This window comes from Cinclus cinclus, chromosome 9 (assembly GCF_963662255.1).
Source record: "Cinclus cinclus chromosome 9, bCinCin1.1, whole genome shotgun sequence".
Taxonomy (NCBI): domain Eukaryota; kingdom Metazoa; phylum Chordata; class Aves; order Passeriformes; family Cinclidae; genus Cinclus; species Cinclus cinclus.
Genome location: NC_085054.1, coordinates 10,863,917 through 10,888,445, shown reverse-complemented (window position 1 = coordinate 10,888,445; position 24,529 = coordinate 10,863,917). Strand labels below are relative to the sequence as shown.

The window sequence follows — 24,529 nt, the reverse complement described above, 5'->3', positions numbered from 1 at the left end:
CAATTGACAAAGAATAAGGAACAGGCCCATTTTCCAGATGCATTTGTTTTTCCCCTATCAGTACCCATAAATGGTTGCTCCTAGGAAAGGGGCGCTTCCAGAGAGATTTTAAAATTCCTCAGGAAAAGGCCAATGATTTATTAATTCCAACCATTTCATGTTTTTCAGGATTTCACTCAAATTTGAGATGCTCTGTAGCCTGTTTGTGAACAGCACCCAGCAAGAATAAACTGGCTCTCCATCCAAGCTGGGGAATGTCATGGATCTAGTAGTATTTTCTGTCCTCATTTTGTCTTTTTGAACTCTTGAATGCCCAGTTCTCATTCCTGTGACTGGGACACACTCAGGGCAGCTCTGGTATCTAATGGCTGTGCACCCCACTGCATGGAGCTGCTGCATGAAGGCACTCAGGGAAGAACTACAGATACATGCAGAAGCATCATGCTCACTGTCTAACATACATTAAATAAGAAATTCCTAATTAGTGACTAACAAGCCAGTCCCAAGATTTTCTTACATGGAAGGAACAGTATAGCTGCTGTAGAGGTTTTCAGTATCCTCTCATTCTGTGGTTGAAAACCACATCCTTTTTATATTCATGTCAGATAACAAGCACAAAAGGAACGTACAATAAAAAATGTCATCTTTATTATTTTGACGCATTAATAATGTTCTTTAGCATCAGTTAGGGTAATAGCATTTTCCTGCATGCAGTTCACTAATACAGAGTTAGTCAATAATTTTAATAAAAGTAATCTATATTTAATTTTCTTGTGTAAGAAACATAAAATGTCCTGATGGATTGGATTATACAGTTTTGCTACTTTCTCTGTGAAAAAATATTGTGGGCCCTAGATAACATTTAGAACTGTTCTACTGCAGCATGAATGGAAAAAAAAAAATCTGTGAGTAAATATGAGAATAGATTCAGGATTCTCTGAAAGAAAGGTTGTATCTTAAAACTTATGATGCAGGCACTGCTTAGACATTCAATTTGAACTTTAGACCATTTCCCAACTGCAAAAAAAAACAAACCAAAAAAAAACAACCAACCAAACAAAAAACGTAGCTTTTTTGAAGAAATTATGAACTTATTTCACAGAAATTATTTATATGTTGGCAAATACTGTAAAAAATAAGATCTTACAGTTATCCATTCAATTAGTTATATCTTGTTCTCTGGAGTTCTTCTGCGAAAAAGTGCTATGGGCTGAAAGTAACAAAAATGTTGTGACATCAACCTGAAGATAAAATTCAGTTCTTGTTTTATGTACATAATGCTGAAAAACAAAATAAAATGATTTTTACAATATTTATATTTGCTTATAAAATCCTAACATTATTTTCAACAGGTTTAGTAGTTTTCAACATCTGTACAGTTTGGATATACACTATATGCTTTTCACTGAAAATTCAGAAATGTAAAACAAATAAGCTCCTAAATAGCTGCAAAATATTGCTTAATGGTATGGAGGAATGAGGTCTTTTTGAGTAGATTATTTCATTTAGCTCTGATGTATGGCTTCCCATGTTTAAGAATCCTGGACAGTTAAAGGAATAGCAGCATAGGCAATATAAACATGCACTGATTGCATCCAAACTATCTATAATGGTAGATAATACGTCATTTTACCTGTTGAATGCTTGCACACTACACTTATTGTGGTACATATTTGATGCAATAAATGTGCTAAAGTCATTATCTGTTTGCTCAAACATGCACCACAGGTTAAAAATTATTTACATAGCAGAGGGCTTTTCATTAACGTGTACAACATCAACCTTACTGAGAGCTGAAGATGGCTAAACAATACTGCAGGATAAAGCAGAACAACTTTATAGAGGGCTCTTTTTGATCAATTTGGTGGGCTGAGGCAGATTCATTTAATATTTGTATACAGAAAGACATTTGACAAAGACAAAATCTGTGACTCCAGACCTAGGAAGAAGTTTGCACCTTCTGAAACTTAATGGCCTGTGCAGAAAGTAAACCATATTTACTATTATTGTGAGTTGTAGAGGACTTTACAGGCATACTAAGACTTGTTTGAACATGATACAACATGGATACATTAAGCACCTCAAAATCTGTTATTCCTTTCCAGAAACACTGTGCTAAAAAAACCCATTGTTATTTATGACTTAATGTTATTTTCATGCATGATCTATAAGTGCAGCATGCCTTCGTGCAAATAATTTCTGCGTGTATATTAGTTGTATAATAGAACACCTGGCCCTTGTACCTGTAAAGGTGTACTTAATTCCCTGCCCCAACTGAAGCCCCATTTACAAAAATAGTCACATATAATAAACAACATATGAATAAAAACAAGATGAATCCACCAACACAGATTTTGTAAAAATATGAAGTATGTGGCAGTTGAAATGCAAACAGTGGATACAGTTACCATATTGTTTTATGCTAAACACACAAATACTTGGTTTCACACCCCTTTAACTGGTCCCTACAGTCTGTGTAGCCATTTTTTCTCTCTTCTTCAGCAGTGTCAGCTGGTAGTGAGAACAGTAACCTCCTGTCAAGGTTGTTTCTTCTTATTACAGTCACAGTCACTGACAAGGGGTCACTGTCTTTTAATAGGCACTGACCTTTAATGTACAGTATATTTGTAAAAATTGTCAGTTTGGCATAGACCTCCAACAGGAGTCCTGTTGACACAAACACAGGCTATGAACTACTTTGCACATATATGATTTTGCTTGCTATTTGCTCTTATTTCTGGCCATCTTTATCTTCCTTTTCATGCTTTTCTTTGACTGGTCTTATTACACGATCGTAAGAAGGTGGACAAACTGCTGTTGATGCGGTTATGTCTGTTTTCTCTGTAAATGAGTTTTCATTTAATTTGTCAATAAGGATTTCATCTTTCATACCCTGACCAGCCCCACCTTCAGTTTTATTTTTGTTATAGATAAAGGAAGCTTGCTTTACTGTTCGTTTTAAAAGGTGACGTCTGTAAGCACGCTGAATGATGACAGCAGACACTTCCTCCTGTTTTCTTTTCAATGTGGTCGTTATTGGTTCATAGGAAGCTTTAGAGGGATTGGATGCCATAAACCGATCTTCCATCTGTATTCTGAGGGCGTCCATCTCCCCGCTTTCCCCCAAGACACGCTTTGTGAAAGCAAACAAGATGTCAAGGCAGTGAATTCTGTCACCGCTCACCATGGGCAGATCCATTGCAATAAGCTGTACTTTGTTAGGTTTGGGTAGATGAAGAGGAGGCTCAAGTGCTGCTGCAAAATCAGACAATTTCTCAAATTCCATGAATTGTGTTGCATCAGGATCAAACTTCTCCCAGACTTCATAGAACATCTCAAAGTCATCCTCACTCAAGGGTTCAGCGCTTTCTTCAGTAGCAACACCGAAGTTCTCCAAAATCACAGCAATGTACATGTTCACCACTACCAGAAAGGATATGATAATGTAGCTGACAAAGAAGAAAATCCCAACAGAAGGGTTGCCACAGTCACCTTTCACAGAGCTCCCCGGATGAGCCTTGTTAGGGTCACAGTCTGGCTCCCCACTGTTCAGAATTGGGGCGAGCAAACCGTCCCAGCCAGCGGACGTGGTGATCTGAAACAGGCAGATCATGCTGTTGCCAAACGTTTCAAAGTTGAACATGTCATCAATTCCAGCTTCCCTCTTGACATAGGCAAAGTTGGACATGCCAAATATCGCGTAGATGAACATGACCAGGAAGAGCAGCAGCCCAATGTTGAACAAAGCAGGAAGAGACATCATCAAAGCAAAAAGCAGAGTGCGGATTCCCTTAGCGCCTTTAATGAGGCGCAGGATTCGACCGATTCTGGCGAGCCGGATGACTCTGAAGAGTGTGGGAGATACAAAGTACTTCTCAATCATCTCAGCCAAAAACATACCTAAAAAAGGAAAAAAAAAAAAAGAAAAGAAAATAAAGGTACATCACCGCTTAATCTCCATATCACAACAGAAATTTAGAAACATAGTTTTAAAATTGGCAGTTTTATGTAGCAATTAAAGATACTCTGTAGATTACATTTGCATTTCTGTTTTAGCAGTTATAGGTAATATTTGCAGGTGCAATAAATGTTGGATGAATTTAACAGTTTTGATGGTTGATTTAGCTAAATTACAAGTTAAAATGTAAAGTTGAATGACTTGACTGTAAATCTTGCAATGGCAAAAGCTCACCATATAGCTCTATTCAAGTAAAAGTTCACCTCCTATTCATTTTACATTCTTTTTAGTTTCATTGACAAGACTTACCTACTATAGAGAGAATCACAACCACAAAATCAAAAATATTCCAGCCTATAGTGAAGTAGTAATGGCGAAGTGAAATCAATTTCAGGACACATTCTCCAGTGAAAAGGACAATGAACACGAGGTTTATCCAGTATAAAATATTTTCCATTTCTTTGCTCTGGTCATCTGTTTCTACCATCATGGTAACCATGTTAAGACAAATAAGAATCATAATGCTGATGTCAAATACTTGCTGTGTCACGAAATCAAAGACCATGCCTTGGAATTTATTCTGAGGGAGAAAGAAAAAAAGAAATATCCAGTGCAAAACTGTAATTGATTTTCTTTTCCTGTTAAAATAAAGTAGAAAAACACATGCAGTAAGAAAAAAAACACATGAGACTTCAATAAAATTGTAACTAGTGGTCTTGAGTACTCAAATACAGCAATTTAGTTCAGCCTCCTGTGTTGCATATTCATATATAAAATAGTTTTAAGTGAAAAATATTTTTTTGTTTTATTTTTATTTTCCATTTCTGCTGACTAATGCCCTGGTTACTGATAATTTTCAGTTGGTATATTTCTGCTCTCCCTGTATCAATAAAAACTCTTTGTAAATAACTATTTGTCTGATGTGTAGAAATAATTTTACCCCTGGTCTTGGTATAGGTTTTTGTGGTTTTTTGGATCCCAGCTTTTTCATTGCATTGTAGTATTTCTTCTGCTCTTCTGTCATAAATATGTCTTGACCTCCAAAGTAAAAACATGAAATCAGGACTGGTTAAAATCACATTTATATGCAGTGCTGAAAAAACTCTTAGAGAACTATGATTGAATGATGAAAAAATCAAGACGACTAAATTGGGGAAAATCTCTTAGATATCAAATGCAGCTGTCTACAATCTAAGCATTTAGTCTAGAAGTCTGGATATCCAGTACTGTATGTCTCAAAAAAAAAAAAAAAAAACCAACCCAAAAATTGCAAGCAACATTTTTTTACAGTTATTTTCCTGGAACTCAAAGAAGTTATTTTCAGTACCTTTTTTTCTTTTATAGGAAGAGAAACAGTAAATAGTATTTGAGATAAATTCAGATAGTCTGGGCTGCTCAATACTGTTACTTCTGAACTGTGATTTTAGTGAAACAAAGGAAAAAAACAAAGTCAGTTTTTTAGTACAGGAATGTGCTTTAGATATCTCTAGTTTAGCAATCACATCAGCACTGGGGCCCAAAGTCTTCAAGGTTCTTGAGAAGATGGGTTATCAGACTTTGGAGAAACTTAGTTGAAGATTAAAGCATCCCATGGTACTATTAACCTCAAAATGCTCTCTTTAAAATAATTTTGATTAGCTCTGTGTTCAATGAAGTTCTGTTTAACAAAAGCATGACCCTGCCTTTGTAGTGTGACAGTGAAGATAAAGAAGGAATTATGTGTCTTTCATATTTCTAATCAAAATCCACAGTAACCTTGTTTTAGAGACAGCTTAAATTAAAACCTATGAGACTTCCCATACCTCTTGAAGAAAATTTTTCCAAGAGATACTTGCAGGCATCTAATTCCAGGAATGCCAATGCACACATAGGACTGGATACAGCCCTTTGTGGGTGAGTCTGTGGGAAGCTTGAAGATGTGGGACTGCATGGACCATAAGTTGGACAGGCTCCCTGGCCATATACCTCTATGTTTCTACATGTACAGCATCCAAAAATCTTGCTCATTATTAGCATAAACCCAAATGAAATTATGCAGTCCAGTAAAATAAAAGTAAACTAGTAGTTCATAGCTGCTTTGGTCCTTGAGCTTTCATTGCTTTATCTATTTACAGAAAATAATTTTAAAGGCAAGTATCTCTTACTCAGACCATGTGTACCAGTGAGATTATCTACAGCTGGATCAAGCAGGAAGAATTCATGAAGTTTAGTCATGAAAAAGCAGATGACTTCAGGAAGACAAAACGGCATTGAAAAAAGAAAGATCTGTCCCATTCACTAAATGAAAAATCTTATAACTTTAATGAATACTGCAGGTATGATTTTGCTATTTCATACTGCAGCTTTTCAAATTTGAACAAGGTATGGGTGTACTTTCCATATATCAGGCACCTGTAAAAATTCATTATCTTAGAGTATCTTTAGAAGGGAAATGAAACAATACTTATCTTCTTTTTTTGCTGATTGAAGTTGTCAATAATGACACCAATGAACAAATTCAGGGTGAAAAAGGACCCAAAAATTATGAAGATGACAAAATACAAGTACATATACAAGTTGTCTTCATACTTGGGTTGCTGTAACACCTAAGGAAAAAAAAAAAGTGAAATATGATTCCTAAGACTTCATGTGAAAATTTCAACCAAACAAGTGGCAACCTTGCACAGTGTCCCCAATATTTTGTATTTGGACAATATTCCTATCACTTATATAAATATATTTTGTCTATTCTCCTGCTGTACCTCCTGCTGACAGTACCTGGCAGTTTGCATTCAGTTGTCCACATTTTGTTACCACAGAATCTCATACTAATTATTTTAGGTTTTTCTTTCTATTGTATGGATATTAATTGCTTATTTAGGATAAATACACTCTTGTAGCTAGACAGACCTCAGGAAAAAAAAAGATAATTTAAAATATTTGCAATACTTACATCTCTTGAGTCAATAGCTGCATACATAATATCCATCCAGCCTTTAAATGTAGCCTGTAAACAGTACACACCTGTTTAAGCATTCTAAAGACAATTAATTTAATATTTAATAATTTCCAGCAACCAGGAATAATAAGCAGCATTAGATTTGTTAAGCATTTTGCCTTTTGGCTTTCTATTCAGCTGCTCATCAGATATACTGCTGTGTATCCCATTACTTTGTGTTGATATGAACATTTTAAGCAGTAAGTATCATCAACTTATTTCTGATTCCTAATTACCAAAAAAGCATAAAAGGCATTTTAGTTCATCAAATCATGACAACTGCAAAAGTTATGTGCAGCTTTTGTACTGTATGAGTGGTGAATGGCCTTATGTAACTGAGTTGCCACCAATTAAGACTAATATGTAGTTCCTCCATCCCAAATCAGAAAGGTGGCAACAAAAGGGAACCAAAAATTTGATAATCTCAAAAAAAGTATTTCCCTATAGTCAGAATCTACACTGAAAGATTTTACCTGTTTTAATAATTCTATGTTCACTTTAAATATAATGTATTATGCTTTACAGAACCTTGATGTCTCATACATTCTGAGATAAAATAGTAGGAAGTGTTTTATGTACACTGAACACTTAATATGCTTCATAAATGGCAGCATTTACTGGCAGTTTGGAGATATTTCCTTTGCCCAAAATCTGTTAATTTTTATATTTGACAGTGAGGTGTAGATTGCTTCATCAGAATGTTTGAATCAGAAAGGAAGTTTCTCGGTTGTGGCAACTAGTTCTCTTTTAACTAGGCAAGGTCTCCAAGTAGAAATCATTTGGTTTTCAATCCAGATGTGCCCAAAAATACAGCAAAAAAGGAAATAGTTCTATGTTGTTTAATACGCATTAGAATTTTGCAAAACAAGAGTGCAGATCATTGGTTCCTTCCTTTTCCTTGCCACAGAGACCACTTGCAGGATAGAACAAGGAATGGAACACTCTTCATCCATGTTTTTTGCTTTATCACCATGTTGAGGTTTCATTTCTAGTGGAAGTTTCAAAAAACTTTTTTTATGTGGGACCCAGAGCAGTTTGGCATCAATCTGAAGTGAACTTGAAATTATTTTCTTAAAGGACACGTCCTTACACTTTTGAAACAGTGGAATAATGAAAAGAGCATGATTATCCTTAGATGCAAATCCAGTGTGCAGCAACTTTCACATCTTGGGGTCAACACAGAAAATATGAAGCTCAGGCAACTAACAATATGAAGGTGAAATCAAAATGTAATATCAGAGGACAAATAAATCAAGAATTAATCTGAACCAAGTAGAAGTCAGCTGAAGAATTCAAAGTCCTCGTGGAATACTTGGACTGCAAGGAGAGGTAGAGAAGTTCTATTTATGTAATTACTAATATATGTTTAACTTGTTCTCAAAGGCTTTTAATGGTGAATACTCCACAGTCTTATAAAAACAAGTATCCTGGCACTTCCTTTTATTATTTCCTAATACCTAGATCCTTCTGTTGCTATTTAATACTCGTCTTAGCCATTACATATTTGGAGAACTGCAATAATCACATTCATGCAGCATCTTCTACTTTTTGCAAATTGATTGTTGCTGTCTTTCCTCTGAGCTCTCTTACAATAAATAGTCCATTTCTTGAAATGGCAACCAAAACAGGACTCAGTATTTCATCTAACAAGGTCTAAATAGGGCAAGATGACCGCTTAGTGCATTACAGTGCTACTTTTGTTTCTGTCTTTGTACATTATTTGCATTTTTTGGAATGTCATGACTTGAAATCAGCACTTCAGTCTGAAACACCATGTGAAAATAATGGGCACACTTGAACATCAGAAAGATGATGCGAATGATGGAGGGGCACTTGTGCACAGTGTGTGCTGTTGCCTCAGACTCAGACAAATGATGACCTTTGCATATCATCCTCCAGTCAAAACAGAATAATTACTTCTTTTTTTTTTGCAAATTTATTGATGTAGCCAAGACTAAGTAGAGTCAGTAAAAAAATAGATTAATTTTAAAATATTAAGCTTCACCATCATCACTAAAGTACTGCACTGTAAACAGATTTTCAACTAGTGATGGAAAATAGAGCTGAAGAACTGAGCTGTATTGTTAGAATTGTTGTTGTTGTTAAAAAGGAAACTTGAAAGTGTGGGGTGGATAAATAGAAATATAACATTTTTATCTTGTGATTTCCACATTAAGTTTCATAAAGGTTAGCTATTAAAATTTTTGAAGAAATTAAGAGAGTCAAGGCATGCCATTCAGTGAAAGCATTATTTCTATTGTAGATGGCCTATGCCTGCTTATATTTATCTGCAGTGTGCTCTCTTCAAGAGAAAAAAGGTATCATTTGTATATTTTTGTATCCTGAAATAAAATATTACAGAAAATGACCAAGAGATCAGATGATTAGTCTCCACTTTGCATATTACTATATAAAATATATTGTATATTCTCAGTGACACTAAAACAGGAGTAACTAATTGATTTCAATGATTACAGCAGTATAACTGAAGTCAGCATCAGTTCCAAATGTTGGGTTTTTTTTCTGCCAAGGAGATTTCAATGATACACATTCAAATGCAGATTCAAATGTAATTAGAAAAAAACAATAGAACAAAAATCCACCATCTCCTTTACTACTGGTAAAAAACCATAGATTTATTTTTTTTTTCCTACCTGATAAATAATTTCTAAGGAAGTTATAAGTCATGCTGAAGTTTTACCACTCAATTTCTTTACCAGAAATAATCATCACAAAGGGTCACATTCCCTTTTGGAGATATAATAGCATCTTGCTTTTAAAATACCAAGCTGCTCAAACTTTGAAAGTACCCTAAAGTTTTAGCCTTAGAATTCAGCTTCTGATTTTTTTACCATAAACTTCAAGAGATGTGTTTTCTTACTGATATTAGTTAGAACAGAAGAGTATAATATTGTGCTTTGAGACCCACTGGTTTGCCACATTTTATCCTGGTAAGCAGGGTATATACCCTTACTAGCAGGATAAAAGCAGGCCTCTGGGAGATTTACTTACCAAGGAATCCAAATACTAGGTTCAAGTTAAAAGGCATAAGGCCATAAAATTATCAGGGCAGATGCCACATCTCTCTGTGTACACCAACCTCTTCCTCTTCACTCATTGGTGCATGACAATTGTGAAAGGAATTTCTCCAGCAGATCTGTCTCTGCTTTGATGCTTCTCTTTAGGGACAGAGAAATACTCAAGCAAGTTCAGACCAAGAAATGAAAAAAAGAAGCTCAAAGATCCACATAAAACAACATGATTTATGCTGTATTATAGAAGAAAAAAATTCTTATAGAAGAAATGTGTACTTATATGACTGATGGTATAAATAATTATACTCCGACTTCAAATTATGTAAGAATTCTGGAAAACAGTGTGATAAACAAACTCCATAAAACTTGGTTTTATCAATGACATGTATTGTTAGGCTGTATTTTTGTGTAGAAAGATTATAACGTTGCTATAATACTAAAGATTTTCCATAGCAACACCTACCATGAAAGAAAAAAAAATACAAGAAATGTCAACCAAAAAATTAGGTAATATTCTTTTCCTAGGTCCCTCATCAGGAAAATCATTCACCAGCACTGCCAAGTAAACTCAAGAAAGAGCTTGTTAGAGAGTTCCTTTTGCTTAAAGTTACTATCACATATTTGCATTTTTTGAGCTCACAATACTTCTTTCTGAAATTATCCCTCTGCTTTTGAGTGTTTCTGTGTGAAATATATACGTTCCTTTTCCATATCACTCTTAAAAAGAGTTTTCTGTGATGAACAGACCCATATACTGTCAGAGACATTAAAAAAAGTTGCTCACAGGACTCAACTATTTATGTCTTTCCCAGAATAATAAGGCCCTCAGAGCCTTGGTTTGAAGCTCTTTTGGCTTGTTTTCATTTTGATTTTTTATCATAAAAATGGTTCTAACTTCCATTAGTATTCACTCCTATTAGTAATAGAGATAATAAGGACCTACATTATGGTTCTTGTAACCCAATAAAGCTGAAGGGATTTACAGCATTCTTTGGCTGGCTCAAAGGATGAGCCAGAGAGCAGAATGGAGAATGGAAATAATGGGGAATAAGAGAAAGCTCTCTATTTATTTTCTAGCCTCCTGGCTAGCAATTCATGCATTGATACTCTTCACAGAAATTGTTATTAGAAAAATTACATTGACCTCCCTGGGGTTATTTTCTCAGGTCCAGCACTAGTAGAAGTCTGTGACTGAGATTGTTAAGGTGAAGAACCAAATGACTTCAGTAGAAAGGCCATTAATGCCCACTTTAGGCAAACAGAAAGCGTATCCTCTTGAAACCATGGTTTTATACTCAGATTTTTCAGGCACAGTTTATAATTTTAGGCCAAATGCTAAACTTGCAATAGCTTTATCTTGGTTTCTGACACAGTAATGTGTACTTTTAACTGAGTCATACCTTAGCATTTAGTCTTCTTTCTATTGCTGCCAGCTGTTTAGGAAGGGTAGGAAAATCTAGGGCTATGACATACCTATTCAAGTCTCATGTTTGTTTTGACTTGATGGTTTTGGAGTCTTGTTCCAGAGTTTGATCCAAAGTTCTTTATGTATCAAATAGAAAATCACCTTACCAGTCTTTTTTGAGTGAGAAAGCAATGTAAGAATCTCAAAGTTATGAACTGTGAATTATGAATCTCTCAGTTATGAATTGTGGCCTTGTTTACTTGAAGGTGAAAAAACATAGATTCTCCACATTTTAATGCATTAACTGAAAATCAAGCTGATAGTATTCTTTTTTAGTCCTAGGACTCCTATCATTCTATAACTGCAAAATCATTTACTTTCCAAACCCTAAAAGAGGCAAGGCCAAGTTTCTGTTTGTTCAATGACAGAAATGCCCCTGTTTTTTCTTCTATGTCAAACAAAAGGACCTTTTACTAGCATTGCAGCAATACAGAGAAATTAGGTGCTGTATTCATGGACATTCTACTCATACAAAAAATCCTCTCTCATTAAGGACAGTGTCCATACCACTGCATCATGTTAATGATTTGTTTTACTGAGATTTTGTATAAACAACATAAAATCTGGAAGCTTATTTAAAAGCAGTAAAAATAAAACCTAAGATAATGTAGATTCAGATAGTAACCTCAAAAAAAAAAAAACAACCCAAAAAACATAGAGGTTGCTGAAAGTACACAACATAGGTAGAAGTCCAGCATTTTCCTGGTTAAAGCTGGGTCAGATTGTTAGCTACTTCAAAATAAAAAGATAGACAGTGTTGTGAGAACACTATTCTTGATAGTGAAGGCATAATCTTATAATATCTGTCTGCATATATTTTCTTTCTTCCTTCAGGTTTTGCTAAATAAACTCCATGAGGTCCTTATGCACAGAAATATCAGGAAATATTTCACAGACTAGAGTATCAAATACTATTTTTCTTTTCTTGTTTATCTTCTGAATGAGAAATTGCATTTTAAATTAGACCTGTTCTGGTGGCAGCCACAAACCTGAGATGAGATTTACTACCTGAATTCTTTGTGACTTAATCACACCAATGGGGATTTTTTTTTCAGCAACTGGAAAAGTTAAAATATTTACATACCTGAGTACCATTCCTAGGTAACTCTAGAAACTTCAAAAGTTAGAAGGGGCTGAAGGACTAAGGGAACCATAAATAGGAAGATGTGTCCATTAGATGTCCTACAAATTCTTTATTCATCATAGTAGACTCTACTTGCTACTTATGATGAAAAGAGCAATCAATTACCAGTGCAGCAGCACTACTAAGTCACAGATAAAAATCATCAGGTAAATGTTTTGTCTCTTTGTTGCTAGAATTGCTTTTCACTACTGCATATAAACAGGAAAAGGTATATAAAGAGTGATCACTTACTACTTGAAGTAAAGAAAGATACCCAAATCCTACATTATCAAAGTTTACTTTCACGTTTTTCCATCGGGCACTTTGATTGTTTTTTATGAGTTCCTCGCACTGACTAAAATTGTTGATCTGGTCGACTTCAAACCTTTCATCAGTTGTGGTGTTTACACAGTAGTAGAACTTCCCAGCAAACAGATTTACTCCCATGATGCTGAAAATTAGCCAGAATATAAGACAAACGAGAAGCACGTTCATGATGGATGGAATTGCTCCTAAAAGGGCATTCACAACCACCTAGTACACAAATACAGGGGGAAAGAGAAAAGAGTATGAGCATATTTTACAGCAGTACATTTTTGTATTCTGTTTCACCATTCCATAATAAATGCATATTCAGAAACTAATACTACAAAATTTAAAGCAGCACATTAATAAGTGCAGCATTGCACCATTCCTTTAAATTATTAGCATTAGTACATGTAATGATAAAAATATAAGTGAAATAATGAAAATAATTCATAGAAAAACAAAAGAGAAGACCTGGTAGTAGTAAGATGATACCTGACACTGACTTGTTATAGATTAAAAAGAAAAATATGCTAAATGAAAAATGTAGACATAATAAAATTCTAAAAATGCGTGAAATTATAGCTTAAAAATGTTTAAAGCAAAATGGCATCCTGTAGATTTGGTCAACATAGTTTTGAAATTTAAGCTGAAAATACAAATGCCATGAATCTAGAAACTAAGCTCTACATAAAAGAATTATGCGCGAATTAAATACATAACTTTATTGCCTTATTGTTCCATGCAAGATTATAACAAAGATTAATTTCTTTGTATACAAAAGCAAGACAAGTTTGCAATATGTGTCTACTTGAATCAACATAATTTATTTCAAGCTCCAGTCTTGTTGTTTCATGTATTAAGTTAGCAATACCTGTCATTTATCTAAAAAAGGATACATTTAAGGCTTTTGATTTTTCATTTTGAATGATTTTTGAGGGGGTTGCCTTCTCAGACATTTACAGGTAAGATGTCAATAAATCGTAGATTAAAGGTACAGTAACTAATACAGTAATTAATCACTTGTGTCTGTCAGACCTATCAAAACTTTTGTGATGAGCAACTATTTTTCCTTAAGTATCCAATTCCAGGTTGTCATTACAAGTCATATTTTATTTTAAATTTTAAATTTTTTCTTCTGTAAACTTTTGGGACCTGGTAGAAAGGTAAAACAAAATAGGAAGTAGGGCTCTGAGTCTCAGTAATCTAGGTCCTGCAGCGAGGCAGGAAAGGATTGGCATGGATACTGGAGTATATTAAATTGTCTTAGTCCGTCTCTGCTCCCTGCAATATAGATGCACTGTCCCACTACCAACACAGTTGTGAGCAAGCTCAGAACTGCTCGATTTTACTACCTGTATTTCACAGCCTCTGGAAGGCTTTGGAAGAGGAATATTGTGGTTGTGTTATTCATCACTCAGCACCCTCCTCCCCTCCTCCTCCCAAACATTATGGCCAGGAATTAGGACCTCTTTAGAGATCTTAGGTAGAAATGTTATTTTCAGGGAATATTTTCTTTTTTATATGAAGTGTCTCCTCAATTGCCAGACAGTAGAAATGGACCTTTCTGTAGCAGAATAATTCTTGTCTTTTATAAAACCACAATTTTATTTTTAAATTTATCACTTTTTTTCTTTTTTAAATATTGCTTGTATTTTTGGTGATTAAAAGATGCCAGTGATAAATCAGTTGCTACTTAGCTTCATGGAACTGAGAACAACATATAAATTAGAAATGGAATTAGAAATTCTGAAATTTCTCCCAAGTCTGACCTGATCTGTGACACTGCATTATGCTATTGCTGCTTTGAAATTCTAGGCCAGCTAGTGTTTGTCTTATCTTTTTTTCTCCCCACTCTTAAAAATGTTCCAGCTGTGTTACACTGATTGAATTCCTCTGTTTAGTCTTGATGAAAAACCTGAAAATAAAAATGTCAAGAAAGAAAGATGGGGATTCAGTTTGGCAACTCAAATGAATTAAGGTTACCCCTGCTCACACAAAGAATGGTTTTGCATGAATTGAGTGCCCGTAGCAGTTACCTTTATAAAAACCCTGACATCCATTGAACCACAGAACAGATCCAGAACAGGCAGCAGAACACTAACAGCAACAATAACTGTTACAACAATCATAAACTGATAATAGTTGTAGAAAAAGAATTTCTACAAAATGCATCAGTGTGTCTTGCATCTTTAGATGAACAGGTAATGCAGTCTCACCACTGAGACTATGAAAGATCAGCCACATCTTCCTGGATAAAAAGAGAACAGCTTCCAGCAACTGTTCCAACAATGCTTCCAACAACTTATTTCATAGAGGTCACTGTAAACTCATCAAATGGTAATAATTTTTGGTCACTACTGACCTGGCCTGGATGCGAACTGGTGACCTAGAGATGAAAGGCTCTGTATCCTATTACCAACCCCTTGAGCTATCCAGTCCCCCTGGAAGGTTTTTTAAGAAAAGAAGAAAAGAAAATTAAAACTTTTAGAAGCTGTTTTCCGTTTGCATTTGTTTTCTGTTTGAATTTTTTTTCCCCAACAGTGTTGAGCCTTACCCCTATCATAATTATAATGTAAAAGTGTATTGTTACACATTGGTCAGATGCTTAGCTGACTCTAAAGTCCTCTTTAGAAAGAGGTCTTTCATTTCTTCAACACCTACAGTTGGAGGTAATTGCCTTAATGGTTTTTTTCTGTTTTGTTTGTTTGTTTGTTGTTTTGTTTTGGTTTTTTGTTTGTTGTTTTGTTTTGGGTTTTTTGTTTGTTTGTTTTGTTTGGTTTGGTTGATAGGGGTTTTTTTTATTTCCTTTGGGAATTAGCTGAGGTATCTCAGGATAACCAGGACATTAACTTAATATATATCCAAGACTGCACCCATACATACACAGACAACACCTACACAGGGAAGTTACAGCTAATGGACAGAAGAAAGGGAGAACCAATTGAAAAGTGAATTGAACGCAGAAAAGAGGTCAATTAGCATTTCTTAATGAGTTCATTTAGAAAATAAAAATTGTCATTCTCATCTTGTTGGAAAGAGTCTGTAGAAGGTTAAAAGAATGTTGACAACTACAGCTCTTATTTTTGCTTGCTCTTTAAATCTAGATCAGATATAGGTTATTCAAAATGCATTTTTTATTTTAAAATGGGCTGTTCTCTTGGGCCTATTTTCTGTTATTTCTTGATACAGAATATAATGCCAGTAAATTGGAAAAAGATGTTTGCATAGTTTGCTCGGTTTTATAAATTACCTATGCATTTCCTCAAGGCTGGGATGTTGCTGGTCAGGCTGACTCCAGTGAGCAAAGCTGCAAAAGCCCAAGTTGATTCTGCTTGTTCACCTTCCTATAGCTTCAGGTAGGTGGAACAGCAATAAGAACAAGTGAGAAGCAACACCTGATGCCTAAAAAGACAAAGGAGCTCTAGACTATTTTACATTTCAGTCAACATTCATCCAGGGGAAAAAAATAAACATTGTGGGAAACCTTGTCTCCTCTAGAAGAAAGCAGTATTTCATATATATACACAATTTTTCATGCTTAAATTTCTGTAACATTTATCTTCCAATATCAGATTTATATATAAGATAAAAGAATTACTGCCATACTAATTATATGTCCTGTCTTCTGGCCAATATGACTTTATGTCAAGACAAGACAAATTAGTAATCCAGATGTTTTTCATGGTTGCTTTTTGTGTCCTCTTTTGAAAAACTGTCCAAAGAAAACAGCAAAAATAGGACAAAAATCTGTTTTGCCGTGAGAACTCTTCATATGTGTAGAATGAGGATTGTACAAAACACCAGCTTATCCCTGTGGTATAAATAAAATATAAGGAAGCTTTACTAGATAGAGCCCTGCTGTGGGAGACATAGCTGAACACATAGTGAGATATAAATGTATGTTAGTTGCCAGGGGAAAGCATTTTCCTTAGATCCTGGCACCTCAGCTTCCACAGACTTTCCAGGAATTCCTCTATTGGGGCTGAGTAATGGGTATATCAGGACCTCCTGCAATCTGTAAACAAACAAGGAAAAACCTTTAGCAGTACTTATCCATTCTTCCCATAGCTTTTGCAGATTCTGTGAAAAAATTCCAAACTCTGTTCTTGGTGCAAATGAGGAGGAAGTTACCATCTCTGGGATGGAAAGGGAGGTTATAGGACTGCATGTGGAACACTCTTTCTACTCGAAATTAAAAAGTACTTTATTTACCTCCACTTGGAAGGTATCAACTTCATAATTTCATGCTTAAATAGGAAAAGTTCGCAAAGAGCTGTCAGAGAGAACATTTGCACTGAAAGATGGAGAAGTGAGCAAGTAGACATTGGTTTAGATTCTTGGTGCAGCACATAGGTAGGATTGCTGGAATGGCAGGAGTTATGCCATGGATGGACACACATGTAGGCATGTAGGTGACAATGGGATCTGCATTTACCACGTGTTCATACTGAAGGGCCTGGAGGACAACACACAAGGAAGTCAGGAAGACTCTGAAACCAGGCTGATTTGACCAAGTGGGTATCAAGTAGCAGACATGAGAATACTCCCTCTCAAACTGTGGAAGAGCTGAGGCAAGCGAGGAAAGGAAAAGCAACTCTATGTAAACATACAGTAACTATCCCAGGCAGGGGACCAAAAGAGCACCATGAGGCAGACCATGAAGAAAGCCCACCCCTTAATCAAAAAGATTAACTACCTGATGCTGTAATAACAGCTTTCTGTTCTCCCTGGTACAGTAAAATTGATGATGGAAACTGCCTTTCTCTGAAGTTAGAGGAGCCTCTTCAAGCCGTAACACGGCAGAAAGTCAGTGGGACTGAAGGAAATGCTTATGAGGCTTAGTTTAGGAGCAGCTAAGTCAGTTGAAAATGTTTGTCACAAAAGCAATGGAGGTAGTGGACCTGAGGGCCAGCAGACAGAATAAAAACATGGCCCAGTGCCAAGGATTAAGAGTGACCCTCAGCAGAGGCTCTGGGATCTCTGCCACAGTTCCTTAGCGTGAGGTTTGGAGATGCTGAGGAAAGAAGATAACTGGTGATGCAGTACAGGAAAAATATTCCCACATGAGATACCCTGTCTTCTCTGAGTGCATACATGGAGTTGGATTGAAGATGGCTGTTGGGAGGGAAAGGTTAAAACTGGAAGATTTGTTGAGGAGGGAATAGTTTCTCTCAAAGTGAACTTGCAGCTGGGAATGTTAAGCACGTCAGTGTGGGAAAACTCCAGTTATTATGCCTAGTGTTGTTTATCCTCTGCCTGTTTTGAGAAGTAGAATGCCTGTCTAGACATAATACACTCTCAGAGACATGCTTGAGCCTCCTGCTGGGAGACAGAGAGAGCTCATGAAAGCACAGCCTTGTGATAAGCTGTGCATGCACGAAGCCCTTTCATGTACTGGGGCAGGCTGTGGGCCCTGCTGGCCCCGGGAGGATGAAGTAACCCTAAGGGAGCCTGTGTCCCTGTGTGACTCTGCCTCCCTGCACTGTTGGCAAGGCAATGAAATAAATTTACTCTTGGCATTTGAGCTGTGTTTTGCTGGTCACCCTGCTCACCTGTCGATTCACACAGTGGCTATCTAAGGATAAAAGTTCTTTGTATTGAAAGGGCAAAGTTTATGTACATTGCCACGGCACTACTGTAGATGGGAACTTTCCTCATAGATAATAATGAAAAATTATCCCATTTTTATCAATGCTTATATCAGGTAATAAACACATGTGATATTGCAGTCTAGCAGATGAGGACAGTACACAAAAGGAGGAAACAGAGAGAAGGAATTGATAGAGAGAGAGATTGTGATAATTCTTTTACCTCAATACTACAAATTTTGTCATGGAATAGCTGGGAATGGTACCCTGGGAAGAAGCATGCTGCATGTGCTTGGTGATAAGCTATGAACTGGCTCAAGAGGCAACAGTGGATGAAAATTAGGTGTAGCTGTGAGAGAAAGTGCAGCCTACTTGAAATGATCCAAATAATGGTTAGGGAGGAGCTAGGAGAATTTTTAGATTCTAGGAACCTAAAAATCTAGAATAATCTAAGTAATTAAAACTTTCTAGTTTTCAATTAACTACTCCTATTTTATTTTAATGGATTTCTTGCAAGAAACTGATTCTCATACATTTGTCCCACAAATGGAAATCAGAGTGGTACACCATGCACCATGTTGATATGAATGTATGATCTATAATCCACTAACTACATTCTACATCTGAGAAGAGTCTGGCTTTGACTCTTACCTTCCAACCCAAATTACAGGTAGTTAATGGATTTTGCCATTAATAGGTGTATAGTAAAAAAAACCCTAGTTTTCACTTTTGCTACACAGTCTGTCTTAATTCTATGTGTGTACAAATATTTCATTTTTGATGACATGGTCCAGGATTATGTAAGGTCAGAATTAAATGACATTTAGAAAAATGCTTTAAAAAGTTATAAGAAGTTTGAAAAAATAAAACCCCCCTTATTTTAGCAAACTAATGTTTATCTTTGAGTCACAATCACTAAAAAGTTAGTAAACCAAAAATTTGTAGAAATTATGATGGTGGGACTATACTATTATTTAAATGAATTTTTTTAAAAAGCAAAAAAGGTTGTTTCCTGAAAGAAACAATGAATGCATTTTGTCAGTGTTAGGCATGAGAAACACCTTGTGTGAACCAATTTTAAAATTATTTATGAAAATGTCTTCAATATTTTTGAGTAAAAGGAAGACTGTATTGGGAACATACAGTGAAGATCATTAGAAAAATACCATTTAAAGCAGTGATTGTAAAAAAAAGTTGGACTTAACTGAGAATATGCAAAGACAGGCAGTTGGAAAGAACCAGAGAGACCTGTCAAGAAGTTACAAGTAAATTTTATCTGCACAGTAATGAACAAGTAAAGCTGAAGTAAGAGATAAAAGATCTCAGAGGATAACAAAATCACTCCCAGAACAAGACAATTGTATTTTCTACTTCTCCGTAACTGTTACTGCACAACTGCACCTGACTGGAGAATCTTTCTGATAGTGAATTTTGTCTTCATAGAAAACAAAATACTTTCTCAAAAAACGCACAGACTATAGCACTTGGTGATGGAGAAATGTCATTGTATTGGGTGGTAAGTTTATGTCTTGGAATGCCACAGTTGTTAGCAGACAGGTTCAACTAGGTGATTCTGCAGCTCTGTTCTAGCTTCAATAACAAAATTTAACTGTTTAAAGTAGCAACACAAGCATTTGTTATTAATGTAAAGGCTGTGAAAAACAAGCTACACTGTTGGATTTAACAGAAGATGAGGTTCTGGAGCAGCCTGATTCTGTTTCTCATCAGAAATCAAGTACGCAAAAAGTACTTTTGAAAACAATATAGAAGAAAACACATGATTTTACATAATGTATTATAAATTAAAATAATTATCTGCCAAGCAATAAATCACAGGGCTCCATTTGTTTGAGAAGACCTGGTAAATATTGTAAGGAGACATGAGCATGAAAACAGAGCAGTTACTTGATGAGGGAATAGTATCTTCATATTTCACTGGATGCAGTAAAGAAACCCCAACTTCTTGCCCTCCTTGTTGCATTAATGAAATGTCATTGACTTTTGTATGCCCTGTAACATTTTCAATCAAAATGCAAACTATATTATGAATCTCATTAAAATTTCTCAAAATTTTGTTCCTAACAATAAGGGATTTCTGTAAGATGCAACAAATACAAAACTGGAAAAGAAATTGAATCAGTTTCAATTTATGTAAGGTAACTCTTCAAAAGTTCTCTTCTTATTGTAGAATTACAGTCTAAAAAAAGACTAAGATGTTTCCTCTATGATTTATGAACATCTATATAGAGAGACTTCAAAGTTTATGAATTTTTAAATTGCTTTTCAGGAGACACAAAACTTCTAACAGACTTGCAATAAAACTCAAAGGTAATGAATAAGATCACAGACCTCAAAAAATTCTTCTGAGTGCATGATGTTTAGATCAACAAAATATATTCTTCTATTTTAAAGAGAAATTTGCAGAAAATATTGACTCACTTTCTTGAGAGTGTATATGTAATTCTTAACTGTGAGATAAGATGCTGAATTTGCATTTAACATGGTTGATACTGATACATCATTGACACTGAAGCTATAAAAACCCCTGCACTAATGAAACCCTCCTGCAGTTTGTGCCTGCAAGGGTTGTAGTTCTACAAAGTGGATTTTGCTAGAGAATGGAAAATTTTTCTATCACTGACATGTCCCCTGCACGACATTTTTTAAACCTTAAGGAAGATAATACTCTTACTGGCATTTTATAAAAAAAATTATGAAAACTAGTTTCCAAGACAGGCCAAAGAAGGCTGAATTCAGATTCCAAGAAGGTATTTACATATTATATATTGTGTGTATACACTTGGAGTGATTTACTTAATGTAACACATAGGGTGTTTTAAAATATGCAAAAATTTAAACTGCAATTATGTAAGTATCTGTAGTTGTGACTATTCAGATCACAGTATTTTAGAGTGTGTTTAATGTGTGTTCAAAACTTTCTTCAGGTTATTTTGAGTATATTAGTTACAAATTGAGTAACAGGGTAAAGCACAGACCTTTCCAATACGAGATAGAAGCCAGATTCAAATTTTTAAAGAAAGCCAATTTTTATCTCAGTTAAAAAAGCAACTAAAAATCTTAAAATAGCTGAGGTACCTTTCTCCTGCAAAAATAATTCCAGAAACTCTAAATAAAAATACTCATTTTCTCATTTTCAAGTTTTTTAACATCAAAATTTCAAAGAATTATTTCCAAAGATTTAAAGCAGTTGAGAAGCAGTGGAGGATGAATATATGGAATCTACTTTTACTGGTACTGGGGTTTGCAGGTTGTCTCTCCTCCTAACCATTAATATACAATGCAGTGATTAGTCAGACTGTACTCAGTAAGGGTAGAAAAGGGGGAAATACTGTACCCACAATACAGACAAGGGGAGGAACCAGTGGTCCACCCCACCCAGGCTGAAACGTATCCTATATGAAATAGAAATATGTAGCCAGTTATTAGTTGTGAATCTGTAATGACAGACACTTGATGCTATGTTTTATAACACAGATATATGAGAAATGTTTCTTTCATACTAAGGAAGTTTTGAGTACTCTTGAAAATGCCTCATTGCCACTTTCCTGGTAAGGGAATCTAAGGAATAGCCATAGAATTTTAGAGGAGATTTAAGACATCAAATACTCTAATTTAGTTTTAAAAGTTATGAAATTGGACTGGAAATTTGAAATACAGTAAATGTTTAAAGCCATCAGCCAGAAATACGCATAAGGCATGCAAAACTGAAAGTGCAAGTGGATTTCAGATTGTTTGCTGCCTTCTACTATTTCTCTAATAAATCAAGCACGGCATGACATGCTTTATTTTGTGAAGTTAGACACAAATGCATGCTTTATTGTCACTTAATTCTCTAACTCAGCAAAGCAAATATACTCAGTATTCTACATTTTCAAGTAGCATACCAATTCAAACTAGCGCAAAAGCATTATACTGCGAGTACTAAAAAGCTAAACAAAAAGCAATGGGTATATTCAAATCTCAGTTTGCAGCTACTTCTGCTTAGTACATATAGTAATTGAGATGAGAATATAAACCCTAAGACAGAAGTTTAAATTAAATTAAAGCAATCCTTTACTTTGCCTTCCAGCATCTGGGTGGAGTTGGTTTTGAGATTCGAAATAGAAAGTATTAAAATTTCTCAGAATTCAGTATACTAGCAGATATTCCAAATGCCTTTAATATGGCAAAATTCACTTCTGTGCTTAAGGCAAGCACAGGCGATGGATCGCTTGCAGCCTATTTTGGTGCAAGTGATTCATATATCTTATACTCACTTTGGAAAGGGAATGATGGAAGAGCATACTTATAAAATTAAGGTGTAACTAAGGAGTATAGCTGAAGACTTCCAAGAATGTAACTTAAAATCTGAAGTGTGTTTCATATTTAGGCATAAGAGAATAGTCATTAGGTCATTAGTACTGACTAGTCAATAGTACTAGAATAGTCAGTAGTACTGACTGTGTAAAATGCTGCATTCTTCCAATTCACCAGAACGAAAAACTTATTTAAGAAAAACATTGATTGAATTAAAGTGGTTGAGTACTTGGTAAATTATTTTAATAAATGATGCAGAGCCTTTTATGTCCACAGCCTCTTGTGGAATATTTAAGATATTTCACATTTTCAGTGCAAAATTTGCCCAGTTTTGAACATGGGTAAACATTAAAATTTAAATTCATGCTGAATAAAAACATTTTATCACACCTCAGTGTAGGTATGGGCTATAAAAGAAAGCCAAGAGGGCTGCTTTGTTTTTACTTTCTGCAGACATAAAAAAGAATACCTTTTTATGAATTCTTATGAAATTAACTCCATTTCTGAGAAGACTTCGATTTGACTACAGTCTTATGAGCTGGTCAATTATTTATTATTTGAATCTTTTTACTGTTTGTGAGTCATTCACAAAGTAATGCCAACAACTGTCAGTGAGCTGCTTTGAATACTTGCCAAGTGCTTTGGAAAAAACCCACTATTTCAGAAATGCCAGTAGTAACTATAAAGCCTATATATACTTGGCCAGTCAATTCTGCTAAGTGACTGGAATCAGGTATTTCATTGACTATGATTAATACTGGAGGATAGAGCTGAAGCCTATTTGCTTTTCCAAGCTTGTCTGTGATTCCTAACCAGTAAATTGCTCATTAATTATTCACGTTGTGTAGCTGAAATTCTGTCTCATGATTTGGCTTCTGGCAGAGTTTCATAGTTATTCAGCAAGCAACAGGGTAAAGCAGAAAATAGGTTTTAAATAACAGGTACCTCAATAACAACTTCTTTGTGCATGAATATACTAAATCGTGTAAGTGGAAAATTTACCAAGGCAATCATGTAAATATACAGAAAATTTGAATAAAACATTTGGCAATCAATTTTGACATCTTTCTAGAAATGGCCATTTCTTCCAATATAATTTTAAGAGCTGCATATTTTCCTTCATGCATAACACCTGTACTGGTCTCCCAGTCCTCCTGCAGCTGACAAGAAATCTTTAAAAATATAAAGCTGACAGCAGTTACCCAACATTTCTCTGCACCAAACCCCATACATTTATCTGAATGTTCATTAATAGTATGTACAAAGAAAGACAAAGAGAAAATGGCTAAGTCAAATAGTTGCATATCCTGCAGTACTTGACCAGCTCTTACCCTGATGAATATCACTTCGTGAGTTTCATACAAAGAGAAAACTGTTAAAAGTCAACTTGCTGCATGAAGCTAAAATTTATTAATTTAGTAGTCATTGGTTAGCAATGTATTTTCTGCTGCATTCTGAAGTGGAGATAGGTAGTCTGCTGAATACAATTTCAGGGAAAGAATTCGAAGCCTCAGCTTGATTTCATTAATCTTAGATTTTTTCTAAAGATTTTGCATTGTTTCCTCTTATGTTTCCATGACGCAGGAAAAAACATTCTCTCGAAGCGTATTTCATTGGCATGCATATAGAGTTAGTTTGTATTCAGTGGCTTTAAGGAACAGAATGTGTAGACAAATGAAAAAATAAGTCAAAATGCCTTCTTGAGTGAGATGAATAGTAAGCGGGGCCTCTAAATTACACAGCGTAGCAAGAAATAA

General features: G+C 35.2%; 1 protein-coding gene across 1 annotated transcript in view; it reads right to left on the bottom strand.

Moving 5' to 3' along the window:
- Positions 1 to 2,731: 2,731 nt before the first annotated feature.
- LOC134047226 (sodium channel protein type 1 subunit alpha) overlaps positions 2,732 to 24,529 on the bottom strand; it is a 62,173-nt gene continuing 40,375 nt past the window's right edge. Inside the window, exons 21-26 of the mRNA XM_062498232.1 lie at positions 12,811 to 13,092; positions 6,891 to 6,944; positions 6,406 to 6,543; positions 4,899 to 5,003; positions 4,268 to 4,538; positions 2,732 to 3,900 (exon numbers count right to left, since the gene is read on the bottom strand). Coding sequence (XP_062354216.1) covers positions 2,732 to 3,900; positions 4,268 to 4,538; positions 4,899 to 5,003; positions 6,406 to 6,543; positions 6,891 to 6,944; positions 12,811 to 13,092 — 2,019 coding nt within the window. The remainder of the gene's footprint in view (positions 3,901 to 4,267; positions 4,539 to 4,898; positions 5,004 to 6,405; positions 6,544 to 6,890; positions 6,945 to 12,810; positions 13,093 to 24,529) is intronic.